Raw genomic sequence first — 18056 nt, 5'->3', positions numbered from 1 at the left:
GAAGGATGAGTCACAAAGACACAGAGCGCCACTGCGCTCATTGTTGAAGCAGTTCTTCAAGATCGACTTTTTCACAACCGAGGAGTGACTGATTATATTGTCACAAGCTGTTCTGACTTGTGAAAATGGTTTCTATTAAGGAGTAACATACTACCCCAAACTTTCTCTTACTTCTGGCCACAGCTCCACACTCTTCCACTCTGACACCAGAGAGAGGGTAAATGGGAATCAGGTCCACTGCTCCCAGGCAAGGGTGAATCCCCTCCTGAACCTCCATATCGATAGACCGGAAGGCCTCCACGCAGGCTGCCAGAATGGAATCGCCTTCACAATGTAAAATTGTAAAACAAACAAACAGTAAAATCAATTAAACTTTTAATCGGATCCAAAGAAGCAGCTATAATTATTACTGTCCCATCAGTTGTTTTTCTTTTGTAATATATATAGAAGATTGTTTTTTCATCCAAAATAAATGTTTCCTCCCTCCCCACCAAATGTCATAAAGTTTCATATTTCTTCTACTTTTTACTTCCCAAAGTGGAGGAAGTATGCAACGTTTTCAGTCTTGAAAAACTTTGTATTTTTTTTATGATCAGGTAATTTACATATTTCAATTTTATCCAATTAATCTGATAAAATTCCTTGTTATTTTCAGAATGTTTTATGAATTTACATTAAAATATACACACAAACATAAACTTTAAGTGTAAGTATTTTAGTTTTGCTCTTGTCTAGTAATTAGGTTTTTCATTAAATTATTTTATCTAAATACATATCGTGAACACCTCAGAGTGTTATGTTATTACTGTGACTTTTCATTAGCAGTGCAGTATGACCGTTTCAGCCAGAGAGCTACTCAACAAAGAAGATAATCGGTCCCATGTTTGCTGGGAATTATCTATCAGCTCTTTGCTTTCCAAACATACCTTTTGAAAAAAGACAACCTGCTAAGTTGAAATCAAGTTTATTTGAAAATATTTTAAACACTTTATCAAGCAATACTTTACCAAGATAATACAGGTTTTTGTTTAACAATTATGATCCTTCAAATTCAAGCTGTCCCACTAAATCTTACAGCAGGAGGCCTGAAGCTTATTTCATTTCACCCAATGGACCAACTCAAGATTTCAGGCTCCTGACCCAAAACACAACTGCTTAGCATGTTTCACTTCATGTTAACTTATCAGTGAAATCAAGGCTGACTTCAACACTAATACTTTACAGGTTAAAACTTAAAGATATTTTTCTTAACCACAAAGGATATGGGATCATCTTCAGGGAAATAACGCTATTAAATATGGGACCCCAAGGTTCATTTTAATGAAGAGGAAATGGAAAGTATTTGAGATGTTCATGTTCAGAAAAAATGATGAAATGCAGACTTGAGGTAGACTCCCTATGTAACGGAGAGGAGTATTCAGATTAACAAAAGACATATGTCAAAAAAGAACCTGAAATCTTACCTAACTCTTCAACAGAAGCTGCTATTGTAATGACTGATCTGTTGTAGTCCTGATCAGAAAATATATTGAGCACTGATACTTCATGATGTTTCTGTCCTATAAAGAAAACAAGACACAAACGCAAGATTTTTTTTTCTGTGATAAAACCTTAATACTTTATTTCTTCTGATTACAACTTCATTTAGTTTAATAGAAAAAGTCAGGGGGGTGACCTTTGACGTGACATTGACTGATCATGAAATTCGCAGGGAGTAATGTCCACTTCTGATAGTGTCCTCTATACAACCAGATGGCTCAGCTCAGACATGAGGCTTCGGTGTCTATGAGAGACCTTCCCTTGCACTTGCTACTGAATTTGCCAAAGTTCTTTTAACTCAGTCTAAGATGGTAGCCTCTTCTTTCAATCGCCAAATCATATCACTTTAAATTCTGCTCCTTATCAATCTCATCTTTTAGGCCTTGTCAATTTTTCCTCCCAAAACCCAGAAATCAAACTGTCTGAATCAAAATCTAACATCTGGAAAAACCAGGTTAGGCCAATTAGTGCCTGGAGTAGAGATTTCTGGGATACATGCACCTGCCTATTAGAAACTGTTTTGACTCCACCATCTCCTTTTCAGAGGCCACCAACAGCCTTCAGACGTTAACGACTTCCAGCCCTCAGCGGTCTGTGACTCCCTTGAATGTGTAACCTGGAGGAGAAAGCTGCCACACCCTTGTATGGCAGCCACATATAATCCCACAGTTATTTTTGAAGTTTACAAGCCTGGTTCAGGCTCCTTAGAAATCCCTCGTATGCCTACAAAAGCAAATTCAAAGTGAAGGACAAAAGTTTTCAGGCGGTAATTAAACCTTTCATTATGCCATTATACCTTTGTCGCCCTGTCCCCTGGCAGCTTAACAATTAATCTTTTCAGAGGAGAGGAAAAATAAGTTACATGCAGGCACTACAGAGCTTACAGCAGCGACTACACTACTAATTTTAATAATGTGAAAAGATAAACTTATGTCACTTACTCACAGCCAAATGAGCATCTACTCAGCCTTGCCCTGGTGTAGGTCTAAAATTTATAATTCAGGTTGCCTTACATAAGAACTTTTAGGCCATTTAAATGTTTTCACATTGCTTAACGGGGAAAAACATAGGTGATATAGTTTGATTCTCCTCATCTAAAACTAAATGTCTTTAAAATATTTGTAAAACAACAGGTCATCTTCTTAACTAGTGCTATCTTCCCTGCATTTTTAAAACCATGAAAGATGGGGAAGGAACAAGATCATCCAACCTCTTTTTTAATGTATTTTTCCAACATACTTAAGCTTCTAGAAGAACAGAGATGATTTTATTTTATTTTTTCATCCTAAATCTTCTTCTGAAAAGCTTTTATTCTCAGTTTCAAATGATTCAATTGAATCAAATGCTGAAAGAATGAAACATTCTCTCCTGCAATTTCTTAAGCATGCATATAGAAAAAAAAATTACCGCTGGCAGGAGCTGTCAGTATGAATCTCAGCAGAAGTAAATTGTTTGGTATTTGTAATGGAGTATAATAGCTATAATTCCATTTGAGCTGCTGCCACTAATAAGCTGATAAAAACTGTGAGCTGAGACCCAGGCATCCATCAGAGTGTGGCTTCCACAAATGTCTCTGCCCAGTCACTTAATCACACAATGTGTCCCTGCACATTCACCCAGTCCCATTAGATGTACCATCTGACAATGAGGGGCCCAAGCTGGCTCTTCCAGCAAAGAGAATGCAAAAGCACAGCTGCAGCCTGACTCCAGAGTTTCCTTAACAGCAATTATCAGGAATTTTCATAGACATTTCCAGCTCCCGCAAAGTTGTAAGACAGTTGGCTTAAATGTGCTCATCGTTAGAAATGGGCTGGGGAAAAACATTTCTTTCTCCTGAAAAGCAGTAACCAAATCAAAAATGACAATCAGAAATTAAAACAGACTGTCGCAAATGCTTTAGGGCTGTGACCCTAATGCTCACCTGTTGCCAAAAAGTTGTTGCTTTAATAACAGCTTTTGTATTTCAATGATTGTAAGTCTGTAAATACATTGTATTTTGTGTGTGTGTGAAAGTAAAAACAAGTGCTATCTAGAATTACATGTCATGAATACTTTAACGGGTTTAAAAAAAAAAAAAGAGTAGTATCTCTTATAGTAAATACTGGCACAGGGAGTAAGGAGACTTGAGTTCCGGTCTTCTGAATCGCCGAGTGGTCTTACACACATCACTTAAATGCAGCTGCCTAAGTCTTTATATGCAGAAAATGCAGTAGAAATATTAACGCTGTAATGACGGCATGGGTTTTGCTGGCAGGAGTGCTTTGAAAAGTACTCGGTATTTGGCAAGTTTATTTTTTATTTAACCTGCTGAATAAAAGTATAATGTACAATTATGCTCATTCTGTTAATGATCATATAAATGGCCCACGAGGGAAACATTAAACCTTTACGTAAATATATCCTTCTTGGGAGCCTGTCAATATCCTGAACAATGTGCACTTCAGACACTCTCTCCAATGTGGAGAGAAGTGCTGCTGAGCGTATGCAGGCGTTTGGAAAAGAGCATACGTGCACATCTGAGGAACTGATCTATCTCAGCATCCCAGAGTCCTGCACAAGCTGTAACAGCCCAAGAACAAGGGGGGACATCCAGGAAGAAAGAAGAGAGTTCTATAAATACTGTCAGCAGAGTACAAAAATGACTGTATTAGCAAAACACTACATATTCACTTCAATTATCTTGTTGTTCCTACCATTTTTTTCAAGAAGAGCTGCTTTCGCTACGTTCTCAACAATGTATTTTCTTCTGGCTTCTGAAATGTTTAATAAGCAGGCAGCCAAACGGAGCCTTGGTCTGGAAGAAGACATGGCGATTTTTTTCTAGAATAAGAGAAAAATAAGTTTTCATTTTGGTTTCTATGGTTCATTCATATTTTAGTGTTCATTAAACATTTTTAAAAAATCATAGCTTTCTGGAAACCAGGCAGTCATAATATGTATAGTTCACGATTTCATTCCCAGGGCACACCTCAAGGATAAAATCCTCAGATTGACTCAACCAGGAAACCACGTGCATGTGGTCATGCACATAGGAACATATGAAGATGGTAACAACAACATTAGAAAACAACCATCAAGTTACTCGGTCTGAATTGCATCATGTCAGTGAAACTTCTTCATAAGCATTGTCTTAAGTTTAATCCTGTTTTTGAAGAAGCATGGTCCTTTTGTTAAATGGGATTTAATGGGGAAACACAGAAAAGAGAAATGAGGGAGATTATTTAATATGCTGATTCTTAACAAAAACGATTCTTCTGGCAGAAAAAAAAGGTAACCTCTATGAGCCCTGCCATAGGCAGTATACCAATAAGTAAAAGACACTCTTTACAGGCTCTAAATGACAACTATTTGACTAAGTTCCTCTTGTACTTTGATCTCCAAAGTTCCTAAATCAGTTCAAAATCTTTTCACAGGACTCTGTACCTTGAACTGAAAACTGATACGTCCTCTGATGTGTTACCCAATAATCAGTGGAAAATGTTGAAAACAGATTACACAAGCTTTGGACGTTGCTTTTTCTCTTCAGTACTCTAGAATGGTATTTTTCTCAAATGATAATATGAACTAAAGAAATTTAAAAAGAAGCTCAAAACAAAACGAAAATAATCCCCCTTTTCAAGATCGGGCCATTCTATTTTGGACTCAAATACAGCTGAAAGTGAATGCGGCCCTCATGAATTCATTCAGCAAATATTTGATGAGGGTCATTTTGTGTCAGGTTATGTTCTCCACGTTGGAGATACTGCAGGGAAGGGTGTCCAACTCCAAGACAAACGTTAAGCTCCTGAGTTTAAGCTAACATGCTGTAGTGCAATTAATAGTGTTCTCCAGGCATAAATCTACCGGCTTCTGTTCACCAGGATTGTTCCTTGGCCTAATCACTTTCATCTAGAGGGGGCTCAAGGCTTTCTGTTTAGTTCAGGTTTCCATATTGTGACCATCGTCGCAGACTGAAACTTCATAAAAGATACGGTCATTACGTTTTTGTAGACATTAATAACATTGTTGTAATAAAGCAGCTCAGACCTCTCGTTTTTACGTAAACAAAAAATTGCTTTACACAAGGGGTGTGGGCGTCTTCTGGCTTTCATTTGTTTTCAGTGTGTTTATGTAGCTTAATTGTCTCATCAGGCACTTTCCCAACATAATTATGCTTTTTAACAAATGGTGTTTATGGCAACCCCTAACAGTGCAAAAGAAAGGATTAGTTTCATCCTCTCATTCCACATTTTGATTCCCTGTGGACAGCTAAATCACACAAAGATGGTGTTAGAAAAATCTACCTTCACTGCAAAAGCTGAAATTAGCGGCAATATCAGGCTTTTGGCAAGCAGTCAGGCTTGTTAGTAAAAAGGGGAAGTATATCTCTCCCTCCTCCTTTAAGAATGTGACCCAGAGTGAGACCCCAAACACTTCGTGGTTTCAGAGAGTGTGACCCTAGTCGGTCCTCACTTTGATCACCTCTGGGATGTCTTCGGGCGACAAGACATAAAACCTGCCTCCCTCGAGAGGAAATGGCTGGGCCAGTGCGGAGCGGCGCAGGTCGCGACATTCCCACCAGACTACCTGCCTCCCGCGCACGCAGCCCTGTCCGCGCTTCCAGGGCCGCAGAGGCTCCCCGACGCGGCGGCAGCGCGAGGTCAGGGGCGGGGACGGCCGCGGGGCCCCCTGCGCCGGCCCGCCCGGGTTCCGGAGTGGAGTGGCCCAGCCTCGCAGGCCGAAGGGTAGCCCGAGGGACTCGCTGAGCGGCCCGGAGGGGCACCAGCAGGGAGAGCCAGCGTTGCGGGCGGCGGGGCCCGCCTGGAGCCTGCGGCCACGCCAACCGCCCCGCGGCTTGAGGGGGACCCACCTGCGCGCGCGGAGGGCAGCAGGGCAGGACCACGCCGAGTCGCAGTCGCCGCGCGAGCCTGGCGCGCAGCTTCCGCCGCCGGCCCCGCCCCCCGGGCGCTCGGGCGCGCTCCAGCCGGAGCCGGTTCCGCATCTTCCTCCCTGGCCCCACCCGACCCGACCGCGGTCCGCCGTCCCGGAGAGCTTGACGTCCCTTCTAGAACTGCCTTCCCGCCCCCCGTCTGCTTTATCTTGGAACTCTCCTGAATTCTATCATGAAGGAATGACTTTTTAAAAGGGCATTGGAGTCTAATAATGAGGTCATTGCTCATTGCTCATACACCAGCAGGGGGCTCTTTTCTCTGGTTTACACACACACGCACACGCACCCCTTCAGATTCCCTCCTGAGAAATATCTGCGCGCGATGCTTGTGAATATGAACTGGACCCACCCCGGAACAAGAGCAGTACTTGCATATACCCATTTAGTAAAAGTTACAACGAGTAGGAACCGGGCATTAAGCATTTCCCTTTTTTCTAGGCCAGTGAACCTTGAGAATACACTTCGCTTCCCAAAAAATCAGGACCTGCTTTTTTTTTTTTTTTAATGTAGTAAGGATTAAATGTCACCATTTTGATCCAGTTTTATTCCTGAAGTGAAATAATCACTAAATAACTACTTTGGCGGAATAAATTAATTTTTAAATCTATTTTTTATTTTCTAATTATACTTTTTAAACACAGATTTGAGGAAATTAACATTTATGTGGACATTTGGTTTCTAGCCTAATGTGGCATAAAAATAAGTAACATAATGAGTGTTAAAAAAAATCAGGTTCATGATGCTTCTCACATCATCATCATTGTACTTAGATGTCACAACAGTATTATGTGCGATTGTGTCAGATCCAGCCTTCTCCATCTCGGAGTGTTGGCAGGTAGGAGGGTTGTTGGCAAGAGGAGGGGTGTTAACCTCAGGATCCTGGATCCATTCCAAGGCTGGTAATTACATTCTGCCAGCCAAAATTCATCCCATAATTTTAATTGGATAAATCCTTTCTGGCCTAAGCTACTGCTATGCCTGTCAAACTGTTGCCACATTTCACCCCAGAGGTGTCTGTGTTTTAGTTGCAAGAATCAGTCCCTTTGAGGTTTGCTTATCAGTTTAAATCCTCAAAGTGCTTTGGGAACCTAAGGAATTAAATACATATTTAGGGGTTTTTTTCTTATTGAATCTGCATAGAAATGCATAAAATAGATATATACTCATGCTAAAGCCTAAAAACCAATACAATCTAATGTCAACAGATAATTTTGAGAGTTTTTTTTATCAAATCAACATCCTCACCTTTCTCTTCTTTCCTTTTAAGAAATTTTATTGCCTATAGTGTTAGCTTCCAATTTCCAAAAAGTAACTGCAGGATCCAGTTTCCTTCCCTGGAGGACAATGGAACAGAAGCCCCTGTATTTCACCTTTCCAAACAATCCTACGATGGGACAACTTTCTAAAGTAAAAGAGTAGTAACATTACACCTAGTCTTATCATATCCCTCCAGAAAACAGACTGACACCCAGGGGCTTCATGGTTCTAACTGTAGCACCTGCAGGGACTAAATCTCCTTCCACACCTCCTAATCCTCTCCACGAGACTCTCTCTCTCTTCCAGGGCTGCTGGGGCATCGAGTAAGGTAACGCTCCCAAAAGCGTGAACACCAGGGATTTACTCAGTAAAAATTAGTCCCTGTCTCCACTCCATTCCTGCCCAACACAAATGGAGAGAAAGTGGGGCCCGGGGTTCTTTTTCAAGGGGCACAGCATTTGTCCCGGCCTCAGGACTGTAAGCATATCTCTTTGAGAAAGACAAGGAGACAGATAAGTGTGATGAGAAGATTAGCAGTGAGACTGAAAGTATTATTTTGTTCTCTTCAAGAATGAAAAGGTGCCGTTGGCGTTAGTTTAGCTCTATCACTAGTACTCCTGCCCGTGTCATGCTTCAAAAGAGTTTAGGTCATATTTACAATGTATGTACATCAAGCCTTTCAGTTTTATTTAGTTTTGCATGCTTCGGAGGGATTTTTTCATACTTTTGGGGGGAATGTGTTATTCTGACTCCTTGTTTCTCCTGCTAATAAGTCCACGTTCAGGGCATTAGTTCTTTTGCTCATAATGGATCCTGCCCAGAAACAAATAAGCACTGCCAGAGAGGAGAGCTAAAAGTCCCAGTGTCAGTTCCATCAATGACAGCTGCTCCCTAACACTGTCATTGCTTCCCTGTGAGACAAAGAGGACACATTTCTGGACACCTCATTTTCACTTTTGCAAGCAGGGAGAACGCAGTTCTTGTAGAAGCCTTCCCTGGCCCCTCAGAGCTGCGGCGGGTGAGAGGAAGGGGTTGCACTCTAGCGTGGCCCCACAGATCTTCTTGAATCCAGAGCCTAGTTTGGCTTGAGGAAGCCCTGGACTAGGGTAAGTAAGGGAGGCATGCATCTCTGGCACAAAATATAAGTGGGTACCAAAAATTCGATAATGCAGTACTTTTAAAAGTCAAAATTAATACAAAATAAGAAATCAGTGCTGAAGAAAATATCAAAATTTTAAGTAAAGACAGGATCCTAACCTGCACTTGCCCAACTCAGTCACACTCACCTCACCCTGATCCCTGCCCTGTGGCCGTGTTCCCCTTGGTGCCAGCCCATTTCTGACTGTAAGGTTGAGAGGAAACTGCGCCACTCTGCCTTGCCTGCATCCTCTCTCCTGGCCCCTAAAATGGGCAACAAAACCAGAAATATCAAGGGTAGAAAGTTCCAGGCCAGTGAATACATTTAACTTATAGTTTGTTCAAGAGTTTCCTAGACTTCCATAGACAGGAGACTTGGCCAACATATCTCAAAAGAAGACAAACTCTTATTAGAATAAGCAAAAGAATCAACTCTAGTAATTTAATGCATTTCATTACCTACTTACCTGATGCATTTTAGAATCTGGTAATTAGAAATCTTCCTATTGTGCTGTAGAATTTTGAAATAATGTTTTAAAGGACATTTTAATTAATATAATGAATCTGTTTTCTCTTCATATTCTAGCATTTATCTGTGAGCAGGGAAATACGAATAGAGAACTTCCCTTAAAAAGACAGAAATCTAATTCCTAGTGCAGTTGTTTTTCTTTTAAGATTATATTTTCACTATATTTTTGCACTATGTCAGATTTCATTCTGCCTTCTTTCTTCCTCATGGAACATGAGAAGATTTTATTTCTTCTTCCATATAAATGTGGTCTGATAAATGAAGGATTAAAAAAGAGTGACTTTATTTGTCATTCTAGGACAAGTTGAGTGCAGAAGTGGTTTTAATCGCTGGTGAGTATTAAATTATGTGAATCATGATCTTATGAAATATGTGTTCTATTAGTCATTTTTCTAAAATAGCAAATGGGTTTCACTGCTGCCATTTTTAGTTTGGAGTTGGGGGAAGCTATGCTATTCGTTTATTTTAAACGAAGAAAAGGAGCTAGATATCCAGGAGGAAGTTACAGCAATTAACAGAAATAGATCCATTGCCCTTACATCTCTGCCTTACTTATGGGAAATGATCTCTAGCCATTTTTGTCTTAATGAAGGAGGGAAAAAAAACCAGCAAAATTCCCAGAATTAACAAGTTTTCATCTTAATATTTGGGAAATGTCTTTTCCTTTCCACAACATGAATTGGATTCTTCCTCTCTAGTGGCTGATCTGTGTATCCTGAAAGACCAGTAGACTACAACATAAGCAGTTATTAGCTTAGATTGGAATCACTTGTCATGCATTCTATTCATTTGCAGCCAGAATATTTCATGTAACTAGCCAGAAAGTAAAAGTCTATGATCCTTTCACCCCTTAATTCATTCCTTGCCTTTTATGCCTTCCGTGTGGTCATTCCATTGTGCATTCCTTTATTATAGAGCCTAGGCGTTGAATGGAATGAAGTGGCTCCCAGAGCCTTTCTCCAAAGCTGTTTTTAAATACCTATTAGTTATATTGCAGATGAATAGCAATTTCTAAAATAGGCTTTGAATTTTTGCTGAAAATTTGTCTTAATTCATGGGACTACATTATTTCTAAAGCTATTATAATTCACAAAATGTACCTTATTATACCCAGGAAAATGCTAAGAATATTTAGAAACATTTTCCCCCTATGTAACATGAATTTTTGTTGTGTTATGAGGTTTTATCAATAAATATTTACTTAAAAATTCCAACTAGTGGGTGATGACTGCCAACTTTTATTAAGAAAAATGACACACCCTGTGACAGTCCAGAGGTGTCCAGTTATGCTCTGTGCACGTGCAGGCACTTCTGTATTGCTGTTACTTAATATCCTATGTATATGTAAGAGAATGTCAACTTCTCTTTGACAACAAGAGGGTAACCTCTTGTATGCACAGAAATCAGAGACCTTGAACAGAAGCATTCATGTGATACTTACATGTCCTAATTCACATGTGTGTTCAGAGCGGTCCCTTGCTTTGAAAAGGAGCCCTCTCGGAGAGAACCAGTTCTGCTCTTGGGCAGATCTCCAAGGTCTGTCTCTGTGGAACATTCAAATTGAAGGTTCGAATGAAGGTTTTCCTGCTGAATTGTGTGTCTTTTACTGTATATTTCAGTGTTTGAAGGGATTTAACTTTTAAATCGTGTCTTTTCACTTCATTTAAATAGAAAATGTCTAATGTCATAGGAAGAAGTGGAAAAGTTAAATTTTTTGGTGCTGTTGTTTTTAATGTTTAATGTTTTAATGTTTTCTTTATCCTACCTTTTGCCTCTCAGTTGAACTCTTTTCCTTGGAGTTCTGTGTTTTTGGAAAAGATTTGAAAATAAAAATTCATAGAACCTCAGGTGAGAAGGGACCTTAGAGAAGGGACCTTAGAAGGGACCATAACAAACATTATGTTATAATGTTTGTTCAAACAATGTCAAATCAGGAACAAATAGGCAATAGAAGTGGAAGCAGAGTTTGTGATGAAGTGGGGTCGGGGCTGGGTAGTTGGGGTGTCCCTGCAGTCCCCCACTTTGTCCCCACTACTGCTTCTTCCACGGCCCCTCTCTGAACCCTAAGGTGCCTTTAAAAACCACCGAAGTGTTCAACTACTTTTCTGGGGCTTGAAATCCTTTTTGGAACATCATACAAAGTTCTCATCTTTGGAAGATTAACCTTCTATTTTGAATCGAGTCCATGATGCTGTCTCAGAACACAAGAGCTGTGGAAAAATCCACATTCCTTTTTAAATTATTGGATGGGGTTTAATAGTGATTTCTGTGGAGAAAAATAAATACGAATGGATACTTAAATCTGAAATGATCCATCAAGGTTCTTAACTAATACTTACAGAAATGTGGTACAGCATCCAGAAGAATAAAGATTTGGGGGAAGGAGGAAAAAAGAATTCAAAAAAATGCAATCAAATGGAGTAGACAATTGCAGGCGAGGATGAAAGCGGCTTAGTTACTGTATCACTAACCAATTCAGAAGACTGTCACACAGCCCTGCCCTTCTCAGTGCCTCTGTCAATTTTGACACCAGTATTTTCATTTCTCAATTTGGAGCAAAAGGATGGCAGTGTTCCTCATGGGAGGTTTCTGCATTGCATGTAGAGGTGGGGCCCACTTTTCTTTTCTGTACTCTCCCATCCAGTTTTTTTGTCTTTTATTTCACGTTGTGCTGTTTGATCCACAGGCTTAAATCCTGAATGATAACAGAACTGCTCTGTGGCAGTGGTTTCAGCTACTCATATTTTAAAGCTGAATTTAAATTAAAAACATTAAAATATTAAGTGAAAAATATATAATGAAAATACATTTTGTAAATCAAAATCAAATATCCACTTGATGGCTACTAATTTACTCAAGTAAAATTCAAACAGTTGTTAATCTTTGGGTTTTCTTCATTTAATAATTTAAGACATAAAAGACCCCAATGTTTTATTTCCCTAAAACACTAATATTTTTGAAGTAATTATTCAAATTATAAAACATTTCCTAAACTACTCAGAACTAATTAATTGTCTAAAGCTAATTGATAAATTACAAATAGTAGAGAAGATTGCAGAAAAGAAATTTGAAAAATTTATCCAGCAACGTAAAGTAGGACATAGGAATAAACCAATTGGAAGAATGAATATTCTCCAAAATAACCTGATCTTCTCAAGTATGTCCAGCCTTAAAATAAACACCAAATATATTAATAGGAATGTATTATTTTTTGTTCATTATAATGAAAGTAAATATCTGTGGTGACACAATTTTTGTGTATGAAAGAAGATATTTTCTTTAAAGATACTAATTTTTATTGATGTTTGTAATGTAAGTCAAAGAAAATACAGTAATGTAATATACCTAATGGATTGGCTTTATAATTATAAAACACAGTTTTAAAGCTAAAAGGAAACCTGAAATGTATCTCATCAAACACTTAAAGGGTATGAATCCCAGATCTAAAAAGGTTAAGTGATTGCCACATGTATAATATGACTCTTCTATTTTAAAAAATCTTGCCTGGAGGATGAAACCCTTCTAAGTGGATCCCCATCAACTTTTTAAAGATTCTCTCCTTTCTTTTTTCCAACCCTCCTCCTCATACCACAGTGGTATACTGCTCACCAGACACTTTGAACTACTATATGTCTTTGGCTTTGCTTGTACTTTGCTTGAAATTTTATTCTGCGACCACCCTCCGTCCACCTAATAAACAACCTCCACCTCTATGACATCTTCCTGAATTCTGTCCTCTTCTCCAGAATTTATCATACTCTTCTGTGTTCTCAGAACATCTTACACTTCCCACTGAAACACTGGTCACATATTATTGTTATTCTAGTAGTTCATAAATGTCTCTCCCTGTTAGGTTGAACAGGAATAAGATAGTTCTTGTCTTTTTAATCCCTAAAGCTTAGTCCAGTCTTAAATCATGGTAGACACTTTGTAAAAATGTGTTAAGGAGATGAATTAATGGACTGACAGGTAAATAAGTACATGTATAAGTGAATAAATGTGTGAATTAATGAATGAACAGACAAACCAACAAAGGAGTGAACGTACAGGTCAAGTTTTTCGTCCTTGTCACTGCTGCTACTTAGGGGAGGATATTTCTCTGTTGTGGAGGTAGTTCTGTGAGTCATAGGATGTTTAGCAGCATCCCTGACCTCTCCCCACTAGATGCCAAGTAGCAGCCCCCAACCAAGTTGTGACAATCAAAAATGTCCCCAGACATTGTTAAATGTCCTCTAGGGGTAAAACTGCCCTCGGTTGGGACCAGCTGGAATAGATGGAATGATGGCTGGACATGGCAATTCAGGTGAAGGGCAGAGATTAGAACTCTGGTCTCTGTTTTAATCCAGTACTTCTCCTATTAGGACTTAGCCCTGCTGAGATCCAAGTTCAGTTCTTAGTCTTCTCACAATATATTCTTAAAACCTGAGATCAATAACAGAGTTAACAGAAGTATAATTTATGGGATAAATTATTTTAAAACAACATTGGGAGTAAAGGTATGCCTTCCTTATACCAACAAATTTGATTTACGTCACTTTTTTAAAAATACCATTTATCTATAGTGGATGTTATTAAATGGTACTTATTTGGCCCTGCCTAAAAACTGCTCCTAGAAGGCATATGGTTTTTAAAATTTTTCTAAATGCCACTTCATAGCACCATCTTGTGGATTTTAGAGGAATTCATGGATTTCAGTTTAAAATGTCTCATTATTTCTCCAGAAAAGGAGGAAAAGAGAATAGAGAAACTATAGGAAAAAATTAGGAAATCCTTTGCTTATTGAAATGTTCTACCAAACACTGAATTAGGAACTTAGTATAAGTTTTAATTTGACTTTGGTGTTTGGCCAAAATTTTTATTTGGCTTCAACTACAGCCTGTCCTTTGGCTTTCGGAAAATCAAATAACCACAAATGTGCGTCATCATCATCATCACGGATGCCCCATAATGCCAACATGGAAGGACGTTCTAATGTAGTCCTCAATATCTGAATATTCACTTTGAACATACAGCTATAACTTGGAATTAAAATTTCCTTGTGTTCTGGAAGTAATGGAAGAGCAAAGTGTTACAAAACTAGGGAAGACTGTGAAAACTGATGATCTTATAAAGAAAAAAAGAGAAATTTTAAGTTGTTAAATTGAGAAATGGGGAAATAGATTGATAATATGAATATTTGTTCCTGTACCATGGTATCAGACTTTTAAAATTTTATTACTGAGATTTTTTTTATTGTAAAAGGGTAATTGCAATCACATTTCACATTTCTTCTTATATCCAAGAAGTTTATTCTATATATAGCTTCAGCCTCTGAAATTTGTTGATATAATACTTAGCCATTTGGCCTTTGGTCTAAATATGTATTTATACGCCTGTATTCTAAATCTAAAAGGAGAGTAAAATGGAAAGATGATGATGCAAAACACAATAGATTTGAAGTTTCTCTTTTTCAAACATGTGAATTTTTCCTGACTTGAAAGAGAATATTCAAGCACAAACTACTTGGAGTATCAAATGCTAAGGGCAATATTGGGAAATACATGGGATTATTGATAGGGAAAAAGAATTTCTACTAACAGATATAATTAAAATCTAATTTTATAGACAAAATGTTTAATTGGTCATAATTCTTATTTGTTTTTTCCCACCCCAATACACAACCTCCTCTTCTCCATGAAATATATGTAACATAGCCATACATTAAAAGATTTTGTCCCTTGATCATCTCCTTTGTTCCTCTCTTCAGATGGAAGAATTGCCAGTGGGGTTCAGTCCAGGGCAATTGGGCATCTAAGCTCCTTTCTTCCCTAAGATAAGGTATCATTACTTTGGGAAATGGGGGAAAGCAAGGATGTTAAAAAGAGAAGAACTTTTCCTGTAGGAAATTTCACAGAATTGTTTTGACCCCAGAGTAATTATTTCATGTTACAGGACAGTGGACTACTTTGCCTGCCTATCTGGCTTAAAATAGAGCCCAGCAGGTGGATCAGGGCAGTGAAATCTAACAACCACAACGACAGTAATTGCAATGGCGTTTAGCTCTCTTTAACCCACATTATCTCTGCAAGAAGGCAATCAATACTATGAATAACACATTTTTGGCTTTGAGTGGATACAGAGATTAGTCAATATTGCATTGTGCAACATAACTGCAAACCAGAGATTGAGAAGCCATATTTTTATTCCAGCCTGTCACCAAGTGTATAACACTGGACAAATGACTTAAGCAATCTGCACCTCAGTTCCCGTATCTGGAAAGCGAGGGAGCTGGACGAGGTATTCTGTAGTGTCATCTCCAGCTTAATAGGTTAAGATTCTATGAATTGTCTTATTCATAGCCCAACCTCCGAATTCTCTTTTTGAGTGGTACCAAAGGATGATCTGAATAGTGTTGCTCTGCACAGTTTAGGGATCAAACGAGACCATCTCTAACTTGTTCTAGTCATCAAAGGTAGAAGTACTATCTGTTAAGTTTTTAAACTTAATACCATTTACTTTCCATATATACCACACCTCTGCAGAAAGATTTCATTTTACTTGTAAATATTGTCTTCAAATTTCAGAGGATAGTGCCTACTTTTAACTATTCAAAAATCTAGGTTATAATTTTCTGAACCTTTCTATATATTATATATATTTTAAACAATCTTTTCCTGAAGAGGGCCTGCAGAATTTATATTCCTTGAGGTGCCAAGTTCTTCACAAACAAAATAAGTTTGGGTCTCACCACATGGTATATTGTCTTCTTGGATATTCACAATGGCCATTATAATTTTAATGATCATGAAATCCATTTTTATCCTTATTTTCTGATTGTTTTTGTTTTGGTTTAGTTTATCTTGGTTTGATTAACCTGGTGGGACCTTTTTGTGGGGGTAGGAGTAGCTATCATTTCAGGAAATGGCTTTATTTTTCTAAACCTATCATTTCACTCTGATCCAACACAGAAGCCATTCCTGGCAAGATGTGATGCTTCTGGATAGGTTTTCCAGCTCCTTTGTTTTTATTGTATTTAATTATTGCCTCCTAGAAACAAATAAGAATCTCTGAACTTTCTCTTTAACATGAGGATGAGCTTTTAATAGACACATAAACTACCTTGGTCCCTTATTTAGGTACTCTCAAAGATTCAGGTATCTCCATTTTTATTACTGCAACTGTCATTGCAGTATTTGATACATTTAATTCAAAGGTAAACTAAGAACATTTGAGGCAAACTTGGTGGGTTCCTTTGTGGGTTCCAAAACACAGTTTTGGTAATGAAAGTCCATGTTCAATATTCACTGGACTAAAAAGAACTTGAGTGTGAGAATTAAAAAAAAATACACACACCCCAAAGAGTTATATATTTGCAAGAACTGAGAAGATCAGTGCAGGGTCTTGGAACCTGCTGCAATGAGAAGGGCTAACATTTGTACTAAATGCTAATCTCTTACGCTACACTAAACCCTCACCTACTGAAATAATACACTATCTTCATAAAACCAGAATCCTGACCTGTTTTTTGTTGAACATTAGGTAACATTTGTAGCAAAGGTGATGAGTCAGTTAATCTCAGTGTTAGGTATGGTTTTAAATTTAACCTATAGACACATGATAATAAGCAGCACTAGGGCAACCAGCATAATTTATTTATTGGCATTGTGCATGATGTTATATTATCAAATATTCCAATTAAATAATCAGTCAAAATATTTTCAGTAAATGAATTTTATACCATTTCTGTATCTTTATTAATGCCATAATACGGACCCACGTATTTTAGTGTTTTATGGCATTTACTGATGACTACTTTGTTTCTATTTAATATTTAAAGAAAAGATTTTCATAATATGATTTTTTTCTCTTAGTTATCTTATACACATCTATGGTATTTTTATCTTATTTACAAATTAAGCACATTTAAATTACTGATCTACTTATAATTTTAAATGAGAAAGGCTTTTTTAAAAAGCCTCAGGAATTAGACACCAAGTGCCCAAAATATTGAAAACATAATCCCTTTAAAAATATCCACCATCCCTCTACTTTTTCTCCTTCTAATTCAGACTAGTTAGTTTCCTTTGAAGATGTCTTTTGCCAACGTTTCTGCAAACTATTTTTGTTTGAAAATTTCAGGGTGGAATAGTTTTTTAGATGAAGGAAACTGTATTTGCAATTACAGCTTATAAAGTAAAGAAAACCATAAACTCCTTTTGGCATCAATTTGACTCAAGGTCAAAATTAGATTTCCTTTTCCTGTAATAGTTGAATTATAAACCTCTCTTTTTGTAAGTAGATTTGAGGGATCAGCTGGAAACTGCAATATATTGTATGAATACTAAAGTTAAGGTACTATTTGAAGTGAACAGCTCACTTAATTTTGACCTTGTTCTGTTACAGTAATGATTTTTTAGTTTTAGTACTGATGTCGTTGTATATTTTCTTAATTCAATAACAAGACTGGCTTTTAAAATTTCAGATTAATACTATTAAAGATTGGAATCATTTATTTTCATGCCAGGCTATATGTTGATAGTGTTGGTAATAGTTGCAAAGAAAGTTGGGGTCTACCATGTAACAGAATTACTTATTAGGTGCTATAAGAAAATGAAAAAGGTACTTGTGGAGAGATAATTCTTGCCCCAGGACTCTGTAATATATAGCTGGTTTTTTTAAGCTTCA

At 37.8% G+C, this 18056-nt stretch overlaps 1 protein-coding gene across 5 annotated transcripts in view; it reads right to left on the bottom strand.

Moving 5' to 3' along the window:
- FTCDNL1 (formiminotransferase cyclodeaminase N-terminal like) overlaps positions 1-6476 on the bottom strand; it is a 73784-nt gene extending 67308 nt beyond the window's left edge. For 3 of the 5 annotated variants that reach the window (XR_012072821.1, XM_072961522.1, XM_072961519.1), the window contains exons 1-4: positions 6389-6476; positions 4233-4359; positions 1464-1559; positions 172-324 (exon numbers count right to left, since the gene is read on the bottom strand). Coding sequence is in view for 4 of the 5 variants with exons in the window: in XM_072961522.1 (XP_072817623.1) it covers positions 172-324; positions 1464-1559; positions 4233-4347 (364 nt within the window). In the remaining variant the exon portion in view is untranslated. Of the gene's footprint in view, positions 1-171; positions 325-1463; positions 1560-4232; positions 4360-5991; positions 6345-6388 lie in introns of those variants that run through there. The other 2 variants (XM_072961521.1, XM_072961520.1) reach the window with 2 other exon arrangements.
- Positions 6477-18056: the final 11580 nt, after the last annotated feature.

Source organism: Vicugna pacos, chromosome 5 (assembly GCF_048564905.1).
Source record: "Vicugna pacos chromosome 5, VicPac4, whole genome shotgun sequence".
Classification (NCBI taxonomy): Eukaryota; Metazoa; Chordata; class Mammalia; order Artiodactyla; family Camelidae; genus Vicugna; species Vicugna pacos.
Note: the sequence above shows the minus strand (reverse complement) of the source record. Positions and strands in the feature narration are given on the sequence as shown.